This window comes from Gracilinanus agilis, chromosome 1 (assembly GCF_016433145.1).
Source record: "Gracilinanus agilis isolate LMUSP501 chromosome 1, AgileGrace, whole genome shotgun sequence".
In the NCBI taxonomy this organism is placed as follows: Eukaryota; Metazoa; Chordata; class Mammalia; order Didelphimorphia; family Didelphidae; genus Gracilinanus; species Gracilinanus agilis.
In genome coordinates, this window is record NC_058130.1 from 252,496,385 (window position 1) to 252,518,358 (window position 21,974).

At 37.9% G+C, this 21,974-nt stretch overlaps 1 protein-coding gene across 1 annotated transcript in view; it reads right to left on the reverse strand.

The window, feature by feature from the left end:
* The window catches only part of FRMPD1 (FERM and PDZ domain containing 1), an 86,735-nt gene that overhangs the window by 22,393 nt on the left and 42,368 nt on the right, over nucleotides 1-21,974 (reverse strand). The window contains exons 5-10 of the mRNA XM_044660930.1: nucleotides 18,929-19,036; nucleotides 16,459-16,554; nucleotides 14,688-14,813; nucleotides 12,109-12,228; nucleotides 9,908-10,044; nucleotides 6,614-6,740 (exon numbers count right to left, since the gene is read on the reverse strand). Of these exons, the coding sequence (XP_044516865.1) occupies nucleotides 6,614-6,740; nucleotides 9,908-10,044; nucleotides 12,109-12,228; nucleotides 14,688-14,813; nucleotides 16,459-16,554; nucleotides 18,929-19,036 (714 nt within the window). The remainder of the gene's footprint in view (nucleotides 1-6,613; nucleotides 6,741-9,907; nucleotides 10,045-12,108; nucleotides 12,229-14,687; nucleotides 14,814-16,458; nucleotides 16,555-18,928; nucleotides 19,037-21,974) is intronic.

The following is a 21,974-nucleotide window of genomic DNA, read 5'->3' on the forward strand; positions in this document are numbered from 1 at the left end:
ATTCCACGCCTTGCGGTCTTTTAGTGTTGAGGCTGCCAGATCCTGTGTGATCCTGATTGTTGCTCCTTGATATTTGAATTGTTTCTTTCTGGCTTCTTGTAAGATTTTTTCTTTTGCTTGGAAACTCTTGAATTTTGCAATGATATTTCTTGGTGTTTTCCTTTCTTGATCGAATGCCGCAGGTGTTCTATGAATCCTTTCAATGTCTATATTGCCCTCTTGTTGTAGGACTTCAGGGCAATTTTGCTGAATTATTTCTGTTAGTATAGAGTCCAGGTTTCTATTAATTTCTGGTTTTTCTGGAAGACCAATTATTCTCAAATTGTCTCTTCTAGACCGGTTTTCTTGGTCTGTCACTCTCTCATTGAGATATTTCATGTTTCCTTCTATTTTTTCAGTCTTTTGGCTTTGTTTTATTTGTTCTTGTTGTCTTGAGAGATCATTAGTTTCTACTTGCTCAATTCTAGCCTTTAGGGATTGATTTTCGGCTATAATCTTTCTGTTTTCGGCCATAATCTTTCTGTTTTCGGCCATAATCTTCTGGTGTTCGGCCATAATCTTCTGGTTTTCGGCCATAATCTTCATGTATTCCTTTTCAATCTGGTCATTTCTTGTGTTCAATTTGCTTATCAGTTCATTTGGTTTCTGAGCCTCGCTTTCCAGTTGCAAGATTCTACCTTTTAAACTGTTATTTTCTTGCCAGATCTCTTCCATTTTCCTCACAATCTCAGTTTTGAACTCTTCCATAGCTTGTGAGGAGTTTTCCTTATTTGGGGAGGGTCTGGATGGTTGTTTGTTCTCTTCCTCTGTTTGCTCGGTTGTCTGGATTTTCTCTGTGTAAAAGCTGTTGAGTGTTAAAGACTTCTTTTTTTTGTTATTATTCTTTCTCTTCTGAACTTCCTGTGACTGATTAGCCATCATTAGCCCAGCAGCTTCTCAGGTTTATCCTCGCGCTCAGTGTCTGTCAGAGATCTATTGGCTCCTGAGGTCTGAGTTCTAGTTTTTTCCAAGGTCAAGCCCCCTGGTGGACTCCCTTGCTTGATCCTCTGCAGGAGGTTCCTTTACAAGTCTCAGGGAGCTGCTTCCACAGTCGTATACCCGTCTGCACTGGTTCCCCACTTAGGCTTTAGTTCCTGGTTGTGTCTGCCTCCACCCACGCCTCCTCAGTGCCTGCGCTCTGCTCAGCCTGCGCTGTGCGCCCTGCGTTCTGCTCCCGCGCGCTCAGATTTCGCGTGCCTTTTTTGGCTTAGTGGGGTCCTAAGTCTTGCTGCTCTCAGGAACAGGTCCCGGAGCTGCCAATGACTCGATGGGTGCCCCAAACTTGCTCTATTTTTTTTTAGCTGGCTTCTGAGCTACAGGTGTTGTGTGTGGAGGGGGTGGGGGTGGGGCGGTTGCTCAGCCCGCGATTTAGTGAGAGCCCTTTATAGCATGGAAATGCCTCGATTCCACGTACCTTTCACGCTGTGCCCTGTTGTGGGGTTCCTCCGTTCGTCTGGACTTGTTTTTATGTCCCCATGAGGAGTTTTGTGTGTTTCGGTCAGGAGAGGTTAAGAGCTGCTTCTTACTCTGCCGCCATCTTAACCCGGAAGCCCTAAAGACCTCCTATGAACTTTTGAGTTGTTAATGTTTGGAGAGGACCAATGACATCAGAAGGTGGTCTTGAGTTGTATGTGAATTGGATTTAAATGAGGCAGAATGACAAAATCAGCCTCATTCTCCCCCAAAGACATCCAACTTCTGAATAGCCTTTTCTTCCCTAACCCCACTTAAGAACAAAATCATGGGATTCTTCCTTTCAAAGAGTGCTTAGTTTGCTCAGATGTTGCTCTGAACACTTAGGGAGGGCATTTTCCCTAAATTCATGATCTTTACTTACTAGAGCAATCCTGTCCAGAGAATGATGCCTGGTTTAGACCTTCCCCCCTGTGTAATTAGGATCTACTCCCCAGAACTTTATATCCTAGCATCCCACTTTCCTTCTCACATTTCAGAGATAGTTTATGTGTGACTCTGCCTCTCTCTTTCCCTTGATTGCAGTGGCAGATGTGGGCTGGAGAACTTATTCATATGGGTTTACTTTTTGTTAGATAATTAGGTTTGAACTTCTATTTTAGTCTATTTTCTTTCTACTTCAAGTGATTATTAATAAACCTTCTAAAATATAATGCTTGGAGTTATTGATATTAATTTAAATCTTACACCCTAGAAATACCACAGACATTCAGGTCTGTCAAAGTTTCCTAACCATGTGCATCACTGCCAGGTAAGGCTGTCCCTATTCTTCTTCCATGGATACTATACTCATGGTGGGAGAGTGTGACCAAGGTTTATTTTTTTAAAGCTATTTTATTTTATTTTTAAAATTATTTATTTGATTAATTTAGAATATTTTCCCATGGTTATGTGATTCATGTTCTTTCCCTTCCCTCCTTCCACCCCCCTCCCGTAGTCAATGAGCAATTCCACTGGGTTTTACATGTGTCATTGATCAAGATCTATTTCTATATTATTAATGTTAGCAATAGAATGAACATTTAAAATCAACATCCCCAATCATATCCCCATCGAACCATGTGATCAAGGAAATGTTTTTGTGTTTCTACTTCCACAGTTCTTTCTTTGGATGTGAATAGTGTTCTTTCTCATAAGTCCCTCAGAATTGTCCTGGGTCATTGCTTTGCTGCTAGCAGAGAAGTCCATTATGTTTGATTGTGTCATAATGTATCAGTCTCTGTTTACAATGTTCTCCTGATTCTGCTCCTTTCACTCTGCATCAATTCCTGGAGGTCATTTCAGTTCACATGGAATTGCTCCAGTTCATTATTCCTTTTAGCACAATAGTATTCCATCACCAATAGATACCACAATTTGTTCAGGCATTCTCCAATCGAAGGGCATCCTCTCATTTTCCAATTTTTTGCCACCACAAAAAACGTGGCTAAAAATATTTTTTATACAAGTCTTTTTCCTTATTATCTATTTGGGGTACAAACCCAGCAGTGGTTTGGCTGGGTCAAAGGGCAGGCAATCTTTTAGACACCTTTGGGCATAGTTCCAAATTGTCTTCCAGAATGGTTGGATCAATTCACAACTCCCCCAGCAATGCATTAGTGGCCTAATTTTGCCACATCCCCTCCAACATTTATTACTTTCCTTTGCTTTCATATTAGCCATTCTGCTAGCTGTGAGGTGGTACCTCAGAGTTGTTTTGATTTGCATTTCTCTAATTGTAAGAGATTTAGAATACTTTTTCATGTGCTTATTGATGGTTTTGCCTGTTCATGTCCCTTGCTCATTTATCAATTGAGGAATGGCTTGATTTTTTGTACAATTGATTTAGCTCCTTATAAAGTGACCAAGGTTTATGAACAGACCAAGCTTTGATTATTTTTGCTTTTGCTTTCTCCTTTAGTAAATGTTTCATATTTAAATGGCTTGGTGATAACTGGTTTGCGTGAATGGGTAAAGCACCAGTGGAGATTCAGGAGTTAGACTTGTCAGTTTAGACATGTACATACAAATCATAGAAATATCCTTAGAATGCTGAGAGTAGGTTTTTAGCAGAGTTGGCTGTAGCCATCCCCAGCTCTGGGAAATCCAAGTCTCCTCTGACCATGATTGTATGAAATTTCTTATCTTCTCTGGGCATCAGAGTTTATTTTTGTTTGCAATTTCTCCAGAGACTAGGGTTTTTCAATCTCTTAGAATCTATCTGCTTGTAACCTAGAGGGCACCTGCTAAGGGCAGGAAATATCTAAACAGGGTGTTGGAAGCAAATTTCTTTCTCCATTATGTCGCTTTTTAAAAAAATGCCATCTCTCAGTGACCTGGAGGTCAAAGACCACTGAGTAAATTCGGGCATAGACAAGCCCTCAGAGAAAGGAAGTTAAAGAACTAAGGAACCAACAAGACAGGAAACTGATTCCATAGGCACTGTCCCATTGGGCAGTCTAGGCAAATTAAGAAACTATGGTTGGTTCTATAATACTTGGAGTTATTGGATATTAATTTTAATCTTACACTTAGATGTGACGTGTGAGAGCTAGTGGGTGGAGAAAACAGCTTATAAGGGGAGACCCAGGAGCCTGTGGGGGTTTTCTGGCTGGATCGTGGAGAGCTGAGGAACCCTTGTTGGAGGTTAGTTTCAATCCATCTTGGTGGCCAATGGATTTTTTTTTAAGTTTTTAGAAAAATTTGCTATGGTTACATGATTCATGTTCTTACTTTCCCCTTCTCCATCCCCAAGTTCCCGCCCCCCCCCCAAGCCGACATGCATTTCCACTGGTTTTAACATGTATCATCTATCAAGACCTATTTTTATATTATTGATAGTTGCATTGGGGTGGTCGTTTCAAGTCTACATCCCCAATCATGTCTACATCAAGTGGGTGTTTTTTCTTCTGTGTTTCCTCTCCTGTAGTTCTTCCTCTGAATGTGGGTAGCTTCTTTTCCGTAAGTCCCTCAGAATTGTCCTGGGTCATTGCATTGCTGCTAGTACAGAAGTCCATTATATTCGATTTTACCACAGTGTATCAGTCTCTGTGTACCATGTTCTTTTGGCTCTGCTCCTTTCACTCTACATCAGTTCCTGGAGGTCTTTCCACTTCACATGGAATTCCTCCAGCTTATTATTCCTTTGAGCACAATAGTATTCCATCACCAGCATATACCACAATTTGTTCAGCCATTCCCCAATTGAAGAGCATACCCTCATTTTCCAATTTTTTGCTACCACAAAAAGCGTGGCTATAAATATTTTTGTACAAGTCTTTTTATCTATGATCTCTTTGGGGTATAAACCCAGCAATGGTATGGCTGGATCAAAGGGCAGGCAATCTTTTAAATGCCTTTCGGCATAATTCCAAATTGCCTTCCAGAATGGTTGGATCAATTCACAATTCCACCAGCAATGCATTAATGTCCCAATTTTGGCCAATAGAGTTGTAAGCTAAGTATCTCTCTACTTCTCCCTTACCTTTCCCTCTCTTTACTATGACTACTTTGATTTAATAAAGTCATAAAGCTACTATCAGCCTCATAATTTTATTATTACAAGGGTATCTTGCCAGTCATTGGTACATAGGAGGAGAGCTTATCTGCTGAAACCCAAAAGACTTCAGGAGAAACAGTGAAAGGAGAAAAAAATATTCTGGGAGTCTTCTTTTCTAAATATGCATCTGAGATGGGAGAAGAAGTTATAATCTTAGGCAAGAGACGACATTCCAGAGATGTACCATGATCTACCACTGGGAGATATTATAGCAAAACACTTCTGCCTTCCCCATCCCACCTTCTTTCAATCATATAGCTTCTGAGAAAGTACCAGGAAGAAAAGAATAAAGAGAAACAAGCAGAAAGTCACTAAGAAGGGACAACTCCTTGGCCTTCTTTTCACTGTGCTTTCTGCCTTTTTGCATCTCAAATTTGATACTTCCCAGAATGCAGTCATGTGCTTATGCTTGTACATTAATATTTTAATAATATAGGATGACATTTTATAAAGCCCCCCAAATTTAAAAACAGTGTTGCCTAAGAAACAGCGATCCCAGGGGCCATTTGTCTCAGTTTACACAATATAAACTCAACCCCAACGACTAAGGATTTTGGCATTCTGAGAACTAAAAAGGCCGGAGAACCAGAAAGGATTTAACATTCTCAGGAAGACTGGTTCAGTTCTTGTTCCTGCCCAAGGGCTTTACTTCACACAAAAGGAGATTCTAGGGTTCCCAAATGTGTAATCAGACTATGTTGGAACTAGTAGTCTAGGCAGAAGCAGTGTGTCAAAAACCTGGAGTTTAAGGCTACTAAAAAAAGTAAATCTATTATTATTGTTTGTCCTTGTTTCGAAGAAACCTTGATTCTCAAGTAAATTGGATTTAAGTGAAGCAGATTTGTATGAAGGGGCTCTTCCAGAGCCACCAAAGTCTAGGGACAAGACAGAGAATCGGGATGACTGGCGATGGTCTGGGATGGAGTGTATGACCCATTTGATTTCTGACCATGCCGTTGGACAAATAGTTCTCAACCCTTCATTCTGCCAGAGGAAGTCATCACATGGTTGGGGTAGGCATCTCTCTAGCTCATTGATGGGCTTGAATCAGTTGTCCTCGACCTGGTTTAGCCCATCTGCTAAGACAGTTTTACTGAGGTGTGAGCACGGCACATGATCAGAATAATAAAAACTGATGACAGCATTTTTATAGCACTTTAAGGTTTGAAAAGTACTTCGCAAAGTTTCTAATTAGATCCTCAAAACCTGGAAAAATAGATATTATTAATTATCCCTGTTTTGCAGTGAGAGTTTGACATTCCCAAAGTCGCAGAGCAAAGGGTCTGAGGAAGGATTTGAATTTGAATTGAAATCTGACTCCTGACTCCAACTCGATTTCCGACTCCAACGTCCCAGGGTACCTGACCATGAGTGGTCAAGCTAGCATCAGGGACATATTTCAAGCCCAGGTCACCCAATCCCAAGTTGATCGTTCTTTCCACTCCACGTGCCACAACAAATCTGCTCTAAAGTCTTAAGTAAAGGCTGAGAAAAATGTAATTAAAAACAAAACTATTGTGCTTATATAGGTCCCAGTGACAGATTTATAGCCATGAACGCTACCTTTTGCCGGGGCTCCAGTAAGCTCTGATTTCTCTTCATATGGAAGCTAATGGCTTTTTTGATATCTTTGCCTCGCATGTTCCGGAGCAAAGTTGGAGATATGAAATTCTCTATTCCCCAGTCTTTCCTGTCAAGAGACAAAGATGGTAATTGTAAAGTGCACTTTACGCTGATGAAGAGTGTAATTATAGTTTATTCTCTACTTATTGTTCCCACAAGCCTATAATTATGAGGCCATTTTGCCAGTGGAGGGCCCATTTATACCAAACCTTCACGGCAATTATCAGCAACTATTCAGGAATTAATCAGCTGGTGCCGTTTTCCGTGGGCTAGTCCATTGGCTCCATGTTATTTGATACATCCAGTGAGTAGAGATCACCAAGAGCCTAACAAGGACAAAATGGGCGGGTGTCCAGGGCAATGGGTCAAGAGTTAGAAAATAATTCTTGTTATAGCTATTGATGTCCCTCTGATTCTCTCCGCATTACCCTCCGGGCCTTGGTGATCGCCCTCGGTTGTATAAAGGGAATCAGAGCCTATCTTGTGTATGAATGAGGCCACATGTATGGCACAGATGCCCATATATTGGAGGGTTTGGGGACCGCCGCTCCCTAGGCCTCCCAAGAAATACACACAGCACTATCTATTACCTACGAGTTGACCAAAAGGGAATGTGGTTGGAAATAAGAGTGGAAATGAAGCTACAGGACATATATTATACTTTCTGGGATGTTTCCTCAAATCCATCCCTTCTGCCTATGTTCTAGAGCCCTCCATTGCACCAATAAGCCAATAAAGTACTATGTGCCAGGTACTATGGGATGCTCTCAGGATATATTGCTGTTGTTTAGCCATTTTAGTCATATCTGACTCTTTGTAGCCTAGTCTGGAGTTTTCTTGGCAGAGATACTGGAGTGGTTCGCCATTTCCTTCTCCAGTTCATTTTACAGATGATGAAAAGGAGGCAAACAGGGTTAAGGGACTCACCCAGGATCACACAGAGAGTAAGTGCCCAAGACTGGATCTGAAATTAGGAAGATGAGTTTTCCTGATTCCAGGCTGACCACTCTATCCAGTGTGCCATCTAGTTGCCTGTTGGCACATAGTAGACACTTGATAAATGTTTGCTGACTGACAGTGACCTGGCAGCAGCTTTTCTTTCTATCAGTCTAGTTGCTGGGGTCTTTTTGTGATTTGAAAAAGCTGGATGAGGGTATTTACACTTGTAAGTGAATATAAAATAAATTAAAGTCTTTTGGGCAGAGTGGGTGGGGAGGCATCGGAAAGGGCTTCTTGTAGAATGAATGAATGATAAAACTATGCCAGGGGCAACTAGGTAGCCCAGCAGAGAGAGTGCCAGGCCTGGATTTGGGAGGACTTGGGTTCAAATTTGGCCTCAGAGACTTCCTAGCTGTGTGAACCTGGACCAGTTGTTTAACCCCAATTGCCTAGCCCTTGACACTCTTCTGTCTTAGAATTGATGGTGTAAGATTAAAAATTAATATCCAATCTGGTCTCAGACATTTATTAGTTGTGTGATCCTGTGCAAGTCCCTTAACTCTGTTCCCCTCAGTTTTCTCATCTGTAAAATGAGCAGGAGAAGGAAATGGCAAACTACTCCAATATCTTTGCCAAGAAAAACCTAAATAGGGTCGTGAAGAGTTGGACATAGCTGAAAACAACTGAATGACAACAAGAAAAATGGGGATAACAATATTACCTACTTCTTTCCAGGGTTGTTATAAACATCAAATAAGACAACATTTGTAAAGTTTTTTGCAAACTTTAAAGAGCTATATAATGCTAGGAATTATTGTTGTTGCTATTATTATCAGCATTCCTATTATTATTACTAGACATAGCCAAGATCACAAGGCAAGATTCAAAGCCCTGACTCTGAAATCCAGCTGTCTTTCTATCACATCACACTAACTCAAAGTCTATTCTCTTCATGCCCTAGCCTCTGTCAGGCTTTTTATATATGACCTATTTATTGCTTTTTTGGTTCAACAGAACTAGATGTCAATTAGGATCCACTATTGGATCCTATTTGGTTATCTAGTCTATTACAACCTCTGGAGTCCATTCAAACACTTTGGCCAAGTGACTCAGGGATGGTCATATGGCCCATGAAGCCAGTTGGTTTGTAAAAATTTTAATACCTTAATTTTAATTTATACATATGATACACATATATGTTTATATAATAATTTAATAATAAGTTTTTTTTTCAGTAATCTCTAACTCTTCGGAACTCCATTTGGGGTTTTCTTAGCAAAGATATATTTTTTAAATTTTGAATATTTTCCCATAGTTACATGTTTCATGTTCTTTCCCTCTCCCCCAACCTCCTTAACCCCCCTTAGCTGATGCACAATTCCACTTGGTTTTACATGTATCATTGATTAAGACCCAATTCCATATTACTGATAGTTGGACTAGAGTTATCGTTTAGTGTCTACACCCCCAATAATATCACCATCAGCCCATGTGTTCAAGCAGTTGTTTTTCTTCTGTGTTTCTCCTCTCACAGTTCTTCCTCTGAGTGTAGCTAGTTTTCTTTCTCATAAGTCCCTCAGCCTTGCTCTGGATCCTTGCATTGCTGCTAGTAGAGAAGTCTGTTATGTTCAATTGTACCACAGTGTATCAGACTTTGTGTACAATGTTCTCCTGGATCTGCTCCTTTCACTCTGCATCAATTCCTGGAGGACATTCCAGTTCACATGGAATCCCTCCAATTCATTATTCCTTTGAGCACAATAGTATTCCATCACCAACAGATACCACAATTTGTTCAGTCATTGCCCAATCGAAGGACATTCTCTCATTTTCCAATTTTTTGCCACCACAAAGAGTGCAGATATAAATATTTTTGTACAAGTCTTTTTCCTTATTATCTCTTTGGGGGTATAAACTGAGCAGTGCTATGGCTGGAAAAAAAGGCAGATAGTCTTTTAAAGCCCTTTGGACATAGTTCCAAATTGCCATCCAGAATAGTTGGATCAATTCACAACTTCACCAGCAATGCATTAATGTCCCAATTTTTTGGCAAAGATATTTTAATAGTTTGCTAAGTCCTTTTCCAACTCATTTTACAGATGAGAAAGTGACTTGTCCAGAGTGATATAGCTAGAAAGTGTCAGAAGACAGATTTGAACTCAGGAAGATGAGTCTTCCTGACTCCAGACCTGGCTCTCTATCTCCTGCCAACACCTAGCCTCCCCCAGGCAGCATCAAAGCAAATGATGAATGAACTTTGTATAAGAGTAGACAGTATCTAGGTATCCCACTTACTCTATGTATTTCAAAGAGATCTTCTGTGGTTGGGCACAAGCATATATCCGTTCCTGGATGTGTAATGCTGCAAGTCGTAATGCAGAGCTGCATTTCATTTCAACTGCGAACCTTTCCTGAAGCACATCACTGCAGCTCTGAAGTTGACAAAATTGAACCAATGAGAAAGCAGAACAGTGGTCCATTAGGTGGCATTAAAATTTTTTACAAATTCAATTAGAACATTTTTCCATGATTACAAGATTCATGTTCTTTCCCTCCCCCCCCTCCCAGAACTGACAAGCAATTCTACTGGGTTATTATACATATGTCTAGATGGCATTTTTTGTGTTCATAGGTTTGAAAGGCAACAGGATATAAATCGGTGATGGCAAACTAGAATTAAAAGTTGTTTAAAATTCTAAGTTTCTAAGATTTGGAGATAGCATAATCCTAGGACCTCCTGAGCATCTCACTTTGCTCAGTAGCAATTTCTTCATTTGTAACATGTGGATAACTTCTAGGCATCTCCCCCAAGAAGTATACAAATGATTAGCTGAATTAGATCTATAGCAGTGGGTTGGGATGGAAAGAGAGAACAGACCTATGAATTGAATCTTTTACACTAACTGGAAGTAGTAATTCAGGTAAGTTTCTATGGACCTGTTTCCTTATCTGTAAAATGAAGGGATGAAGAATATCTTTCTTTTTTTTTCTTCATGGAAAATAATCCTAATGATTCTTAAGATATATTTTAAATCATGTAATTTAGACAAAATCATAAGAAATTAGACTGATTTCCTAAATATCAGACCTTACATCAAAAAATTCCATTAGTTACTTTATTATAGATGTGAAAAATATGGAAATAGGTTTTGAGTAATAAGACATGTATAAACCAGTGGAATTTCTTATCAGTTCCAGAAGAGGGGAGGGAGAGAACATTAATCATGTAACCATAGAAAAATATTCTAAAAAAATGATGTAGAAAAAAAAGAAAAAGAAAAAATGAAAATGAAATGAAAAAAAATTCATTAGTAATGTAGGAAGAACAGTAAGGTTTTGGGGCTGGCCAGAATACCAAAATATAAAAGACAGATCTTGCTGCTGGCATAGACATATAATAAAGGAAGAATGTGATCAAGCCTTGCGCTTTGTCCTTACCCTAATTTTACAGGTTGCTTGTCAGAAAGGAACTAGATAATAAAGTAGCTTTCATTGCCCTAGTTCCACACAATTTCTGTGGGCTTTAGGGGTCAGAGTGTTGCAATAGGTATTAGAGATGCAAGGCCACAATCAGAGATGTTACAGGAATAAAGAAATTTTCTAAGCTTCCAAGTCCGACAATTTGGCACTAAGGTCTTAGAATTAGCACCAGAAAAAGGAAATAAATAAATAAAAGACAATCTCTGTGGTATTATTCTGACTTTTGTGACTTATGTGACAATTGGGGGTCTCCTAGCCCTTTGCTATGCAATAAAAGTCTCTTCCTTTTGCTGCCAGGGAGAGACTTCCAAGTCATTGCACCCTAGCACAGATGGTGGCAGAGTGTAGCAGCTGATCCTAAAGAGGAAATTTATCTGAATCCCAGCTGATGGTAGTTGACAGCATCTTGAAAACTACCAGAGATAATGGAGCAGAGAGAAGAAAGGCAATACCTACTGTAGATATGTGATATTCAGAAGAGATGTTCAAAGTAGAGAGGAATATAGTGAAATCACCATAGAATGTTGATGGTTCTAAAATATCAGGGTGGACTCAGCTATGTTTGTCTTCTTTCTGTGTGGGTTCTTTATATAGGTATAGGAAACCACATTTGTAAATGCAGGGACCTTTTTTTAAAAAATGACTTTAGCTCTATGCTGGTAGATTAAATATTCTTTACTTTGGGCTAATTTGTCCTTGGTTGCCTGGTAAAAGAAATCATATCAGTGGGGGCTGTGGTCTTGAATGGATGCTGACCCATAGAGCACTTTGAATCGAGAGTAATTTTTCTGGAGTCCAAAGTATGATGGAGTACTGCATGGAAAAGGAGAATGCTAAGTGACAATTTAGGTTTTTTTTCTCCTTGTAAGAAGAGTCTTGTTTTGGAATTTTTTTGGCTACAATAATGCTTTTCATTATTAAATATTAAATGGTTTTTTTTTCTTGAAAGATTTCCTAAGAAACAGATCATCTTTTGAGAAGGAAATCTGTCACTACTTGACATAATATATACTCACCTGCAAATAGAGATATTCAAAGGCAACTGGATCTTCTTTTAGGAGGTCCAATGGATCCTTTGGGACAAAACACAGTCTAAAAAGGCATCTGTAGTCATGCGACTCTTTTCTTTGTACCACCTAAAATGTTTAAAGTTAAACACAATTAGTCATTTTAACTCCAACCCTCTGATTTCTGATTATAAAAAATGGCATTTTAACAGGAAGTAAAAGACAGCCTTTGTACAGCCTGGTTATAACCAAATGCACACTCAAGGTGGGGGGTCATGAACCTTTGTTTCAATTTGTGTAATAATCCTGACAGGAATAGAAAAAAAAAACCAACAACAACAACAAAAAAAACTTGTGTTAGGGAAACAGGGAAATTAATAGGTTTGGGTTCAGGACTCTCTTGTTGTTAAAAATACTTTTAGACTCAGTAATCATATTCTTTTCTCTCTTAAATAGGAAAAAACTTCCTTACAACTCTTCATCAAGGAAACAACTAACAATGTCAACATTCCATGAATAACTGATTTCCCCCCCTTTTCTTCTAGTTTCACAGAATCATATTGTTTGCCCTTGAAATATAGATTCAAAGGCCTGTATATGTGGACAGAAAAAAATCTTTGAAAATAACTACCATAAGAAAGAAATTGGACAGTGATAGAAATGTAGAAGGTTTGATCAAGAAAGGAGAGGAAGAGGAGATGGAAGTATACACAAACCTGATCTATTAATGCGGGGGGTTCTTAATTTTTTAATTTCACTGATTTTTTTGGGCAGTCTAATAAAGCCTTTAGACAACTTCTCAAAATAATGCTTTTAAATGCATAAAATAAAATAGAGGAATAATGAAATACAAAGGAAAAAAGTAGAAAGTTATCAAAAATATATATATGTACACATATATTACATATATATTTTAAATTCCTTACTTTCTACCTTAGAATCCATATTAAGTATCAGTTTAAAGGAAGATGAGCAGTGAAGGTTAGGCAATTGGGGTTACTTGCTCAGGGTCACATAGCTAGGAAATTTCTAGGGCCAGATTAGAATCCAAGATCTCTTATCTCTAGACCTGAATCTCTGTCCATTGAGTCATCTAGCTGCCTCTTCCCAAATATATATATAAAAGAAGTTCCCTACAGGACTCAAACGGGGAAATTTTGTTACTACTTTGTTAAAGTTAACATGCACTTCAAAATATATACAATATTTTCATATATAATACTCTTTCCTCCTTACATATTATTTATATTGAAATGTTTGGGTTTTCTAATGATTAAGCTTCTAAATTTTTAAAAAGGCACATAGAGAATATACAAGTCTATTCATTATGTATTAAACAGAATTCTCAGATATTCTATTATGAAGAGAAATAGATGCACTAGGGGATAAGAAAGAGTTTAATTTAGCAAAGCATTTGTCTTATGCCATATTCCCATTTACCAAGATCAAAAGATAAAATATGTTGTATATTTTATTCATTTCTGAGTTTTAAAACTTTTTCTGTTTCATCTGTTGGCCTTTGTGTGCCATCTACACCTTTCACAAAACCCCCTGAAATTTCCATTTCTTATGCTGACTCGTGATTTATCGAAATTGTGATTGGAGAAGTCATGATGTGAAAGGGACATAGAAAAAGTCTGAAAATACATGCAATATTCCACATCTGTGGACCTCCCACCACTGGAAAGGAGTCGGGGTGAGTTTTTAGAATTTTTTTTTAACCCTCACCTTCCATCTTAGAATTAATACTGTGTATTGGTTCCAAGGCAGAAGAATGGTAAGGGCTAGGCAATGGGGGGTCAAGTGACTTGCCCAGGGTCACACAGCTAGGAAGTATCTGAGGCCAGATTTGAAACTAAAACCTCTGGTCTCTGAGCTTGGCTCTCAACCCACTGAGCTACCCAGCTGCCCTCTCATTTTTAATTTTTTTTTTTGTCTTGTAAGTCTTTTTCATGCTTCTTTGGATTTATTATGTGTTTTTTTCTTAGAGCACGGTAATAATGATAATAGCTAACACATATCATGCTTTCTATGGGCCAGGCATTGTGCTAAAATGCTTTACAATTATTATCTTATCTGGTCCTCACAACCAAACTGGGAGGAAGGTGCTAATAGTCGATTACATTAATAATAGTTGATTATTATTTTTATTAATCTATTAATTTATATCAATTATATATCAAATACATAAATTAATAATAATTCATTAATAATTAAATTATTGCGATTGATGCAATTTTCTATTCAATTCAGTACCATAATTTGTTTAGCCATTCCCTGATAGATGGGCATCTGCTTTGTTTCTAGTTATTTGATAGCATAAAAATGCCACTATAGGGGACAGCTGGATGGCTCAGTGGATTGAGAGCCAAGCCTAGAGGTGGGAGGTCCTGGGTTCAAATCTGGCCTCGGCCTGTCACTTGACCCCCATTGCCTAGACCTTACCACTCTTCTGCCTTAGAAATCGGTACACAGGTCAGGGTTTAAAAAATGCTACTAAAAATAATGTTGCGTTGATGTTTGATGAAATTTTAAGATTTTATGGACATTTCACAGGAGACCCAATTCAGTATTAGGCACCGACTTACCTGCTCAATGAATTCTTCTTCATGGAGAAGGTGCAACTTGGAGATATTATACTGCTCCTCCAGGGCAAGAGCGAAGTGGTCAATGCTGCGGATGGACAGCTTCTCCTTCACCGTGAGAATGATGTCCTGGCAAGCAAGGAGAAGAACCAGGGACACATTTTAATGACAGCATTTCTTTTATTTTCTTTTCATATATTAATATATGAATTACAAATTCACATATTAATATATGAAATATAAAAACACACCATATACTTATTAGTCATTGATGGATTTTCTTTACTTATGCTCTTTAAAAAATTTAATTAATTAATTTAGAATATTTTTTCATGGTTACATGATAATGACAGCATTTCTGAAAGAATCCTTGCTAGGGAAGTGCCAACATCTCTTTGCTAGAAGAAGGGACTGGTTTTTGGCTAGATGTTCAGGTAAGGTGACAAAGATAGCAAACAATGTGCTCTCCTTTTGGCTGTCTTCAGGGCTCTGGCCACTAAACTAGGGTGCATGTGCCCCTAAGAATAATACAAGAAGCTTGTGTATGGGTGTATGGGGGAACAGATGGTAAATAATTGCATTGTCTTATTGAAATAACCCCCAAAGTAGTAGTAATACTATAAGAAAGTTTTTTTTTAAGTACTACAGTTTTCTTTATAAAATTAAATTTTTTATTTTATATCTTATATTCATATTCATGGGAAAATCTAGGAATTATTTCTTTCTATAGTGAAGTAGATGTACAGGAAGGCTTACTGAAAGGTGAGGAGTACAGGAATACAGAAAGGACAGGGAACCCCTCATGTAGGATAAAAGAGTGTTGGTCAAGGAACTTGGTTTCTGGAATTACCAGTGGGATTGCTAGTCCCTGGTTTAAAACAAAAAAAACAACTATTTTATTGACCATCGAGAAAAACAAATATTAAGAACAACATAATATATGGCAAAATAAATACACAAACAACAGTGATGAGATGTGAGCAAATTTCATTATTTTTTCCAAGTTACAAAAATATACGTATATAAGTTTCAACACTATTTTTTTGGAGTGGTGGTGAATTTATTCTTTCACCAATGTGGGAAACTCCTTCTACTAATACAGAACCACAAATCTGTCACTGAGTCTAGTTTGGAGGCAGACTTTGGGTCCAAGCAATCCTGACTTCAAAGCTGGCTCTGCATTACTTAGTTGTTCGACTCTTCGTGATTCGGTACTTCATATTCTGCCAATATTATATTGTCCATGGAGTTTTCTTGGCAAAGATATTGGGGTAGTCTACCATTTCCTTTTTCAATGGATTAAGGAAAACAGAGGTTAAGTGACTTGTCCAGGGTCACACAGCTAGGAAGTGTCTGAGACCTGATTTTCCTTTTCCAGTTTATTTTACAGATGAGGAAATGGAGGCAAACAGGGTTAAATGTCTTGCCAGGGTCACAGAGCTAATAAGTACCTGAGGCTAGAATTGAACTCAAGTCTTCTTGTCTCCAAGTCCAGCATTTTATCTACTGGTTCAAACTGCCTCAATATATACTCCATTAATAAAATTACAATAAAAAAGTCAGTCCTCAATTTATTTGTATACTGGAGCCTTCCTACGATATTTCATTTTAGAATGCATGTTAGTATAAGGTGATTTATTGTGGCCTCCATGTAGGGTGTTTTCCCTGTTTCAGTGTCTTTGCCATATAAATGGTCTGCCATCAGTCAAAAGGCCATTTCTTTTACTAATGAGTTCAATGAGGAAAAGAAAAGATCAAAATAAAGAAACAATACCTTCACAGTTGTATTTTTCTCAAATTTGAAAGCTTTGGTCTGTCCATTCTCCAAGTACACCTTGAGAACATTGGGCATACACAACAGAGCATTCCCCTGAAAAACAAAATCATTGGTGAGAAATTAATGGCCAGAAAGAGACACTCTCTGCTCCTTAATATTATGAAATTTTCAATCAGATAGATATCTAAAATACACTCATTAGCCCCAGTTATTTAAGCCTTAATTTTGGGACTAACCAGTTTATGGGTCACATATTATGATAAAGAGGAAAAATGAAAGTTTTTTTCCCTGAATATCTGAGGAACTCTTACAGTACAAAAGAATCAGAGAAAATGAATCATGCAATAGCCAGAATCTATTTCATTGTAAAATTATTTTCTGCATTATTTATTGATCATTGTCAGTTATATTTTATTATTATTTTGGTTTTCAGGGTGGCTAGGTGGCACAGTGGATAGAACAACTTAAGACCTTAACTAGCTGTGTAACCTTGGGCAAGTCATTTAATTCTGTTTATCTCAGTTTCCACAACTGTAAAATGAGTTGGGGAAGGAAATGGAAAACCACCCCGGTATCTTTTGCCAAGAAAACCACAAACAAGGTTAGGGAGAATCAGAATCATTATTATTTCCATCTTACAGATGAGGAAACTGAGACAAATGGTAGTTAAATGACCTGCCTGAAGTTCACAGAGCTAGAAAGTGTCTGAGGCTGGATTTGAAGTCAGGTCTTCCTGACTCTAGGCTCAGCCCTCCTATCTATTGTGCTACCTAGCTAACTCAAACCAAAACTACAAGCAATCACTATGTGTATATGTTACTAAACTCCCTCTATGACCTTTGCATATAGTGGAATTTTGAATGAATGCCTTTTGTCTTTTTTTTCTTATACTGTAAACTTTTCATCACTTTTTCTTCTATATATTCATGTAGCTATACTTTTCTAGGTCTCTCTTGCTTCCTGTATTTGCTTAGCTAAAGTTTCTGTTCAGATTTTATCTTTTTTATCAAGAATATCTGAAGTTCTGCTTTCTTAATATACCCTCCCCCTTCCCCCTGAAACACTAATTCAGTTTTGTATGATGTTATTTTCAATTGTAAGTCTTCATCCTTTCCCTTTCTGAGTATCATATTCTGAGACTTTCTCTCCTTAAAAATATCTGCAGCATTGTCTTGTATCTCTGTGTTTCTTTGGTACTTAAAGGCTCTCTCTTTCTGGATGCTTTCAATGTATTTTTTTGAAATAGAAGCTCTGGATATTGACTAGGTCATTACTGGATTTTCTCAGTGGTTGATCCCATCATAAAGATATATGAATTTATTTACATTAAATTAATTATTGCTTTGTTTAAGAAGATTGGGTTGAAGAGAGCCTATATTTTGTACTTAATATGGGCTTGTAAATTCACAATGTTCATGAGAGGCTACTTCTTTGGCTGCTGAGATATTACTGTTCTTTTGTGAGACTGCTAATGCCTAGGGCTATTTAGTTTCAATATGAATTTCATCAAGGACTGATATTTAGTTTGGATGAATATACAACATTCAATTCCCATCATGCTATTGGAACTTATCTTAGAGTCTCACTCAATAATAGTGGAAGAGTATTTTGGACTTGGTAAAGGTTTAAAAAAATTGTTTGTCTCTGAGGGATTTATGGTAAAGATGCTACCCACATTCAGAGGAAGGACTGCAGGAGAGGAAACATATAAGATAAACAATTGCTTGAATGCATGGGCTGAGGCGGACATGAATGGGAAATAGACCCTGAACAAGGACACATGTTACAACCAGTGGAAATGTGCGTTGGCCATGGGTGGGGGAAGAGCGGGGGGGGTGAAGGGGAAAGTAGGGGTATAAAGTATGTCAACAGGTTAAAAACAAATATTAATAAATGTCTAATAAAACTACAAAAAAATTGTTTGTGAAGTATGGGGTAGAGTAAGGGAGAGATAATTTTAAATTAATTAATGAAAATCTCCCACATAATAGTCTTTCCCCAATCCCTTTAAAAGTACCCCTATTGCTTCTTTTGACTTTCTTTGGATTCTTTTCACACTCATCATAACTATCTATCTGTGATAATTATTCTCATAAGCCCTTCTCACACTTCAGGTTCTTTACAAGTCTTTCCTTAAGTCAGATCAGTAATAAATGAATGAGAATGAGTAAAAAAGTAGACAACAAGTACAGATTCTAACTGCAAAGATTTAAGATTAAAAGCCACAAATTACTGACTTGAAAAGTTCATGAGTCAAGAGTGGCAATACTTTGTCAAAGCATATGCCTAGATCTCCTATTTCACACCAAGCACATCATATAACTGTCAGCACAAGCTTTACTATAATTCTGCATTCTTTCATGGAGCTTATGTATATCCATATTAACATGTGATATTACTGGAAATAATAATGGCTGAAAGCTCCAGCATGACTAATTGCAGCCTCAGTGGGCTAATGTTTACAGACCTGAGAATGACCATTCACAAGTACTTCTTCAGCAAAGTGCACCTTAACAGGATTGGTCTTTAACCTGGCTCTCTTCTCTTCTGTTAAGAAGGACGACTTAGGGACACCCTGTGGAAAAATGTATTAAAAAAATTTTTTTTTAAGTCCTGGGATGATGATTTTAAAGATTGACATATATTTTCATATTTATTAAAATTAATTTCCTCACAAGCATTGATAATTTAAATAATACCAACAGGAGAAAATATGCCTAATTCAGTAATGTTTCTAAAAATATCGAGTCTCCCTCTATGTTGTGGAAATACAAGGACTCAAATGCCATTATGCATTTATATCAGGATCTTTATCCTTCAAGGAATGTTTCCTCAGGATCTTGATGGTGGTAAATATCTAGTAAATGACATTGTGCCCATTTGATTTCCAAAGATCACTTCCATTTCTAGGCTGCTTGTGCCTTGGGAAATATAGAGCTTTCAGGACTACATTAAAGGAAAGAAGGAAAGAAATGCTCTCTCTCATATATTCAGTTTAGATATATGAATAAAATCTGTTCTGTGCTAGCTACTGTGTTCAGCACATTACAAATATGCTCATCATCAACCTGGGGAAATGGGTGCTATTATCCTTATTTTGAAGATGAGGGAACTGAGGCAGAGGTTAAATGATTTGCCCCAGTTCACACAGCTAATGTTTGGAGCTGGATTTGAATTTAGTTTTTCCTTACTTCAGGATCATTTCATCACCTAGCTGCTTCTAAGCAAGGTTCTCTCTATACTGAGAGGTAAATGACCCAGGAAGTTGTTAAGGAAGCTGTGGGCTATGCCAATTGTTTCATCTAGAAATAAAATAGTTTACTCCTGACTTTGTTGACCTGTGTCTTATGGAATCATTCATCATTCTTCATTCATTCATTCTCTCTCTCTCTCTACCTCCAGGAGGGGCCAGTTAATTCAATAGTTGAGAGAAAAGAGATAAAAACAGTAATATTAGTCATAATAGCTAGAATTTACATAGAGCTGTAAAGCTTACAAAATATTTTGAACCCATAATCTCACTTGAGCCTTCCAAATAAGCCTGTAAAGTGGATAGGTACTACAGCCCTTTTTTTCTAGAAGAAAAAAACTGTTTTTGCAAGAGATTGTGACTTGCCAGTGCCTAAGTTCTATACTTAGCCTAAATATATCAGGGGCACATGTATGGATTGGGGGAAAGAAAAATTTCATGTGGGAAAAAAGTGGGGATTTTAGTTGACCACAAACTTGATGATCTAAAAGTATGACATAACAAGAAGAAAAAAAAAACCATCTAATGCAACATTAGGTGAGATTAATAGAAGAATAATGTCCGGATCACAGGAGATAATGGGCCCGCCATAGTCTTCAGTGGTCAGATCACATCAGAGTACTGCATTCATTTGTGGGCACCTAAATTAAAGAACACTACTGACAAACTGTAGGGCATACAGAGGGTAACCAGGAGACGCGAAGGTCAGAAAACCATATTCTATAAGGAATGGTGGAAGGAGCTAGTGTTTAGTTTTCGGAAGAATTTCCCTGTGGGGAGACTGAAGTTTTCTCTCTTGGGTGAGATCTCGTCTCTCTCCCATCTACAGAACTCGATCACTCTTGTATAGTTTCTGGCATCTTCTGATTTATAGAACTTCTCTGACTCTTGTTTGCTCAGATAAATGGAATTACTCTTTGTTTCCTGAGTGAAGAGAGCAAAGAGGGCTAATAGCCATCAGTATAAAAATTACGCATACAGAGTCAAGGTGCAAGTGTAGACTAACAAGTCACTGACATTCTAACCAATGCCATTTTAGTCCATAGATATGTAGCAACATTGGCCAACTAAGCATTTATTATAAACTAGAGGGAACTAGGATGGAGGTAGATGCCCTGGATCAAAGGTCACATGCCAACGGGACTGGGTTGTGAGTAAATGGCAGCACAGCTGAGAGTTGGGACCTTCCACCCCAACAGCATGCTAGCCTGGCATGTGGACCCTGTTTCATTATATCTACCTTTCCTGCCTTCTGCCTGAATTATCTGGGTATGATTGTGAATGAGATTACATGTCTAATGAGAAAATTATAGAAGTGAGGCTAAAGGATTCAAGTTCCAGCCCCTAGAAGGTCAAACTGTTGATGCAATGAGAGAGGTTAGAATTGTTCACTATACTGGACTGTCACTGATCCCACACATAGTACCACTAAGAGACTGGTGCTACCCAGGGCATATCACAAAAGTTTTACATAATATGTATAACCTTTATTAAATTGCTTACCTTCTCAATTAGGGAGGAGGGGAGGGAAAGTGGGAGAGAATTTAGAACTCAAAATTATAAAAATCAAAGGCTAAAACATTTTTAAACACATAATTGGAAAAAACTATTAAAAAATTCTAAATCAATCACAAAGGAATAAACACAATGTCCTTTATGATCAAATATTCAATAAATGGTCACCTTTAAAATTAAAAAAAAAATCCTAAGCTTATTCCCTAATGAAATATGCTACTCACTCCTATGCCCTCAAAGGTGTTTGTTAATGCCATGTAGGAGGTTCAGGGCAGAATTCAAGGTAAAGAAGGATTTCCTATAGAAGCTGAGTCCTTCAGATACTGTGCACATCACATCAAGCCCCAGAACACTGCAGAAGCTCCCAAATGAGATCCATAATCTCTCATAAGAGTTTGCCCTAACTAGCCCATAGGAAAAACCAAGTGAGTAAAGAAAGATTATTTTCTAGAATGGACAACCCAAAAAACTTGTCAATCAGCACACATCTGAGACAGACACTATAAATTAACAATAAACTGCTCCCAGAATTGAGCAGGAAGGAAGTGGGTTGGATCATCATTGGTTAATTGCATCTTTTAATGTCTCCCCAAAAATCCATTTTCTGCTTAAAACCCAAAAGTTCCCCTTTTTGAACTCCAACATTCTTCTGATGATGCTGTGTGATAGTGAATCATGGAACACTACAATTTCTCTCTCTCTCTCTCTCTCTCTCTCTCTCTCTCTCTCTCTCTCTCTCTCTCTCTCT